Raw genomic sequence first — 6,033 nt, forward strand, 5'->3', positions numbered from 1 at the left:
CTGTAGAAAAAAGTATTTAGTACTTTTAACTAATGTGAGCTACAACAGAATGCAATATTAAATTTTGGAAGATGCCTATGTATAAAATTACTGAGTTGTTTCATTCAAAACATAGAATTAATATCACCGCACTAAAAAGGAGCTTTGTTTAAGGCTTCACATCAAAAATATAGTGAAGCCTGCTTTATGATTTTAAATTAGGAATCAGACATTTACACACAAGTTTTGAACCAGGGCTCAGCACAAGACAGACTTTTGAGTGTGTCTTGGTTTTTATTAGTTCTTCTGCAATGCAAAAGAGGACAGGCAGAGAAACTTTTTGAAAAGAATTCACAGAAAATCCATGAAGGCAAAAATCAATCATTAAAGAGAAACCTGTACCTATGGCTCTGTTCGGTACCACTGGATGCTGCAAACAGCATATGATGCTTATCTGATAGATTATGCATAATGTCATGGGTGCTCAGTTTGGACTCTCATAACAACCTGTCCCAGCCCTTAAAGTGCATATGCCAATTTGGTTCAAGTTTTATAATCTGGAATGTTCCACAGTGCCTCTTCGAAAACAGTTCCAATTTAATTCTGTCTTCCCCAGGTAATTACAATTCTGAAAAAATGCCTGTTCTGAATCTATTATTTATGTTATATGCAACAATATCTTACCTATTTCATTCTGGAGTCTGGAATGTACTGTAGGCCAGATAATCTTTACCTACCTTAATCTCCTAGGAAGGGCAATGGAAGTTTTTGACATACAGTAAAATAGAGCTGGCCTGAGGATCAGTGAAAAGAGATCACAGAATGTTTTCTCAAGCACTGCATGAGACTCAACATGCTCATTCTGAATCCTAGAATGCCTGTTTTGGATCTTAAATGTTGCTTCAAATACACGTGGGTGAAAGCTGTAATTAAGGGAAAATGCAGCACCAATAATAGCATGTTAAAAGTTAGCAATTCTCAACTGTTGGTACTGTAACAACTAAATATCTTATAACTTCTACCTTCTCCTCCCATACATTGGAGTTCTTCAATACTGACAAAGTGCATGTACTAATCATAGACTCTGAATGTTAAATTAACCAGGAAAAAGATATAAATTAGGTTGGTATTTCTTGAGGGCATCAGTAGAAGACACTGATTTCAAATAATTTTGATTATAAAATTTTACTTCACAATCCTTTTCCAGATCACAGATATTCATAATTAAAAAGATTATGGAATTAATGTAATGTTAGCTGTTTTGCCATCAGCATCACATAAAGAAAAAAGAAACAATAAAATATGATGCAGAATTCACTCTTCCAATGATTGTCATTGAACTATTACATTAGTAAACATTCACAGTATGAAGTCTCTTTCAATATATCTCCAGCATATAAAGTAGTGCAAAAAAGCATTCCAGTCATTTTGCCTTTGCAGTCAGACCAGGTTAAATGATTCTTACTTCATTTCTTTCATTATTAGACAACAAATGCTGCAATGCCTCCAAAGAGAGTTATAAAAATAAACAATTTCTGGAGGGTCAGCAGCCTTTTCAAAGTAAATTTCCAGTTAAAAACGAGCATTATAGATTTCAACAAAAAAATTTAGATCTATCTTCTGTAGAATAACTTTTTACAATAAATTTACCATCTGAAAAACAATGACTATGGTATCCAATGATTTATGGTAGCTGCTATTAAAGCACTGATAAATAGATAAATGACTACCAAACTTCATTGCTTCTTACATAGTAAATACCTCTGAATGCCAACTTTTACCACAGAGCTGTTATTAGTGATGTCGACAGTTCATGCACCCACTTTAAAACTTACTTGGTTTTAATAAATTTTTCAGCCTCATGTGCAAAACACTTGCATTCTAATAAAAATATAAAGTCTGAAATTATATCAGATCTAACAATCCTTTCCTCAAGTTATACCACTTACTTGATATGTAATACAAGTTTAGCAATGCTTTTTATTCGTATTTAACCATTAAATTGCATACTACTGTATGCTGTGGACTCTTGTTTGCATATTTCATTATTTTCACTGCACTCTTTAATGCATAAATATATTTGGAAACGTTCAAATTACACATCAGTTTCCACAGAATTTGAATTTACACAGTTTTTTTTCTCTGACTCACTGCTATTCCCCATGTCCTGACTTTTTTTCTCCTTTACGCAAAGAGATTCTTTAACTCCTTCTTCCATCTCCAAATATTCTGATTTATCCTCTGTGGATGAAGATGATGAGCTTCTGAATTTCTTCAATAAATTTGTTGGGAGGTAAGGGCAACTGACTGCATTTTGCATCAGCTGCGTTTGTTCTTCATTCTCAGTTTCTCTGTGGTAGAAATAGTTAAAATTGGAGACAATCACTGGCACTGGTAAAGCAATGGTTAACACTCCCGCAATGGCACACAGGGACCCAACTATTTTCCCACCCACAGTTATGGGCTTCATATCCCCATAACCAACTGTAGTCATGGTCACTACAGCCCACCAAAAGGCATCTGGGATGCTTTGAAAATGGGTGGCAGGCTCATCAGCTTCTGCGAAGTAAACAGCACTGGAAAACAAAATGACTCCAATAAAAAGAAAAAAGATGAGGAGGCCGAGTTCCCTCATGCTGGCCCTGAGTGTATGACCCAGGATCTGCAAACCCTTGGAATGCCTGGAGAGCTTGAAGATGCGAAACACCCTGACCAGACGGATGATCCTCAGGATGGCAAAAGACATGGCCTGTTGACCATTACTGCCCTGCTCCTGCGCCAAGTCAGTGCCCAGAGTAATGAAGTAAGGCAAGATGGAGACAATGTCTATGATGTTCATGATGTTCTTGAAGAAGTGTGCTTTGCTTGGACATGCAAAGCAGCGCACTGTAAACTCAAAGGAGAACCAAATGATGCACACTGTCTCTACAATGAAAAAAGGGTCATTGAAGATGGTGTGCTCCCCAGCATCCAGGTGAAGTGACTCATTGGAAAGCCCCTTCCCTAAGCTCAGGGACATGATGAATTCTTTGTCATCTCTGAACTCTGGCAAAGTCTCCAGACAAAAGATGACGATGGAGATCAAGATAACCAAGACAGAGACAATGGCAATGCCTCTGGCTGGACTGGAGCTCTCTGGGTATTCAAACAGCAGCCAAACCTGCCTCTTAAACTCATTTTCCGGCAAAGCTTTGTCCTCTTCCTCTTTGACAAACCCTTCATCCTCCCTAAACTTGAGCATGGCCTCCTCCCCAAGTTGGTAGAATTTCACCTCCTCAGTGAAGATGTCAAAGGGTACATTTACTGGCCTCTTCAGCCGACCACCACTCTGGTAGTAGTATAGGATGGCATCAAAGCTGGGCCGGTTCCTATCAAAGAAGTATTCATTCCTGAGAGGGTCAAAGTATCTCCCTCGCTTTGCTGGATCACCCAACAACGTCTCTGGGAACTGAGCTAATGTCTTCAGTTGGGTCTCAAACCGCAGTCCTGATACGTTGATTACCACACGCTCACAACACTCGTACTCACTGTAGCGAACAGAGCTGTAACCCCCAGGGCCTCCACCATCATCAGGTGGCTGGTCCGAGTACGAAAACTCATCCTCCCCATAGTCATCACTGTAGTAAAGCTTTCCTTCTTCCTCATCGTCTTCATCCTCTTCTTCATCCTCCTCTTCCTCCTCACTCAAGTCCTTCAGTATTCTTTCTTCAGAACCACTGAGAGGCAGCAGCTCAGAACAGGGAAAGGAGGCCCCACACTCCCTACTTCCCAAGTGGTGGCTCCTCTTTTTCCCTTTCTTCCGCCTCTTACCACTCTGGCGGTGGGGCATGCTGCTGCGTGACGCATTCCCACCATGAGAGGAGGATGCACCTCGACTCTGTTCCTGATGGTAGTGGTGATACGGTCCACCTCCACCTGTTGCCCCACCTTCTACTGCTGCTGTTGCTGCTGCTACAGCCGCAGCAGCTGCAGCTCTCGACTGTGCCAGCCGCTCTCTCTCTCGGGCCCGAGCTTGGACCGCATATCCATAGGGCATGTGGCTGTTGCACCCAGAGCTATCTGCACTCACCATTGCAACCTCCATTTTGCAACTGCTATTTTTTTTTTTTTAACCACTTAATGTAAAAAGGTTTTGGTTTATTTACAGTGTAACCTTAACTTTCACTAGAAAGTTCAAAGCCATTTGCATTTGGAGGACAGTCCCTTGGACATAGAGCAGGGCAACAAACTTGTAACACTGAATCTACATGTTGGAAAACCACAGATTTGCATTTTCTTATTGTCTGGAATGTTTGACACAAACTACTGTTTAAGATGAAACTCTTAAATTGAACCAGGGAACAGCTGAGGCCTTTTTCTTTCACCCTTTATTTTCATTTATCTCCTGTGGCTATCACAGATCTGATCAGAATCATGACTACCTTGCAGGCTACAAAGACTGCATTCATGAGGAAAAAAAATACACAAATCAAAGGATACCTGCTCTCCACAGATGGTTTTAGTTCATCATTGCAGCCAAATGCAAACAGTCTCTTTCCTCATAACGTGTTCCTTGTAGTGCTTTAGCCTAGCAATCTTATTGTTTAATATCATTACTTGGGGAGTTGAAGTTAATTCCAGCTATCACCTTATTTACACAGTGAGGAGGTCTTTGCAAATCCTTTCTTCAGCCTGTCAACAATGTCTCAAACCTGGGAGCAGCACCCAGGGCGTCAGCAGCAGTGGTAAGAGGAGGAGGAGGAGGAGGAGGAGATGAAGACTGAGTAACTGGCTCTGAGGTCCCCATAGGACATAAGGGAGTGGATGGGTCACCCTTTGGTCATGCAGAAGAAGCACTTAACCTGAGGCACATGCACAAACACACAAAAATAAACAAAACAAAAAGGGAAAAGATTGGATTGTTTTCCTAAAAAGTCACACCGATCAAATGAAACTGTGTCATCTATTACCACGGTATTCAAATCTTCCCCTACCCACACTGTTCACACTTCTACATTACACACACACCCACATCACATGCACAGAGATTTTGAACAACTCTGTGGGTAAGGATGTGGGTGGGTATGTCACATATATATAGACAGAGATACAAAATCCCCACCCATATAAGCACTTGCATCCATACACAAACGCATGCATGCTTCTGAAACACCAACACATGTAAACACTAATAAAAATACCGCAATACACAGTGCATTCAGATCTTTGGGTACATATGTAACAGATACACCTACATATATCTATATGAAATATTACAGAATTAATGTATCTAGACAAAGAGCTTTTGAAATATTTGTAGAAACACATAAAATGCAGGAATGTTACATTTTAATCTATAACTGAATGGTGTTTCAATCATAATGATCATCCCACTGAATTTAATTTGGAAACAGGCGCATACAATGCTCACTCAAGTGAAAATACTGCGATATGATATGTCAAGAAAACACAACCGCAGGTGCACTGAAGCAACATCTACATGCAAACACACACACAAAAATACACCCCCCCCCCCTTTGAAACAGAAGCCTCCTTTATAGCTGTATCTATTGCTACACGATAGAAGGTGAATATGAACTATCAAATGATGCTATTTTTAAAATTGTACCAACGTGTCATGCAGAAAAAGGTCTTAAAAATGCTATTATACTCACTGTTCCTAGGCAGAGAAATAGCAATGCTGTTCTTGCCAGCGTAAGGATCTGGTGACAGCAGTCCTGAGGAGAGGGCGATGCCAACTGATCTACATTTGCAGGTGTGTGTGGTCAGTCAGCACCACAGGTTGATGAGTTCTCTGTCTCCCTTCTTTCCCCGGTGCAACAAGAGTGAGGCAGAGAGGCAGCTGGAGCTGGGGGCACTCTGCACGCCCAGGCATTTTCAAAAAGGGAACGAGCAAGAGTCTTTTTCCAAAAAAAAAAAAAAAAAAAAAAAAAAATGAAGGCGGTGTGTTTGTGTGAGACAGAATGAATGGAGAAGCGTGATCACTAGTCTTTCCAAGCCCAGCTTTTGCAGTAGATATGTAAATCAACGTTAAATAATCCGTCTACCGAGCCT

At 40.4% G+C, this 6,033-nt stretch overlaps 1 protein-coding gene across 1 annotated transcript; it reads right to left on the bottom strand.

The window, feature by feature from the left end:
* Positions 1 to 905: 905 nt before the first annotated feature.
* Positions 906 to 5,868, bottom strand: KCNA4 (potassium voltage-gated channel subfamily A member 4). Its single transcript, XM_010163997.2, has 2 exons — positions 5,634 to 5,868; positions 906 to 4,820 (listed from the first exon to the last, which is right to left on the bottom strand). The coding sequence occupies exon 2, from the start codon at positions 4,061 to 4,063 to the stop codon at positions 2,075 to 2,077; it is 1,989 nt and encodes a 662-aa protein (XP_010162299.1). The 5' UTR covers positions 4,064 to 4,820; positions 5,634 to 5,868; the 3' UTR covers positions 906 to 2,074.
* Positions 5,869 to 6,033: the final 165 nt, after the last annotated feature.

This window comes from Antrostomus carolinensis, unplaced genomic scaffold, assembly GCF_000700745.2.
Source record: "Antrostomus carolinensis isolate BGI_N321 unplaced genomic scaffold, ASM70074v2 scaffold10483, whole genome shotgun sequence".
Taxonomy (NCBI): Eukaryota; Metazoa; Chordata; class Aves; order Caprimulgiformes; family Caprimulgidae; genus Antrostomus; species Antrostomus carolinensis.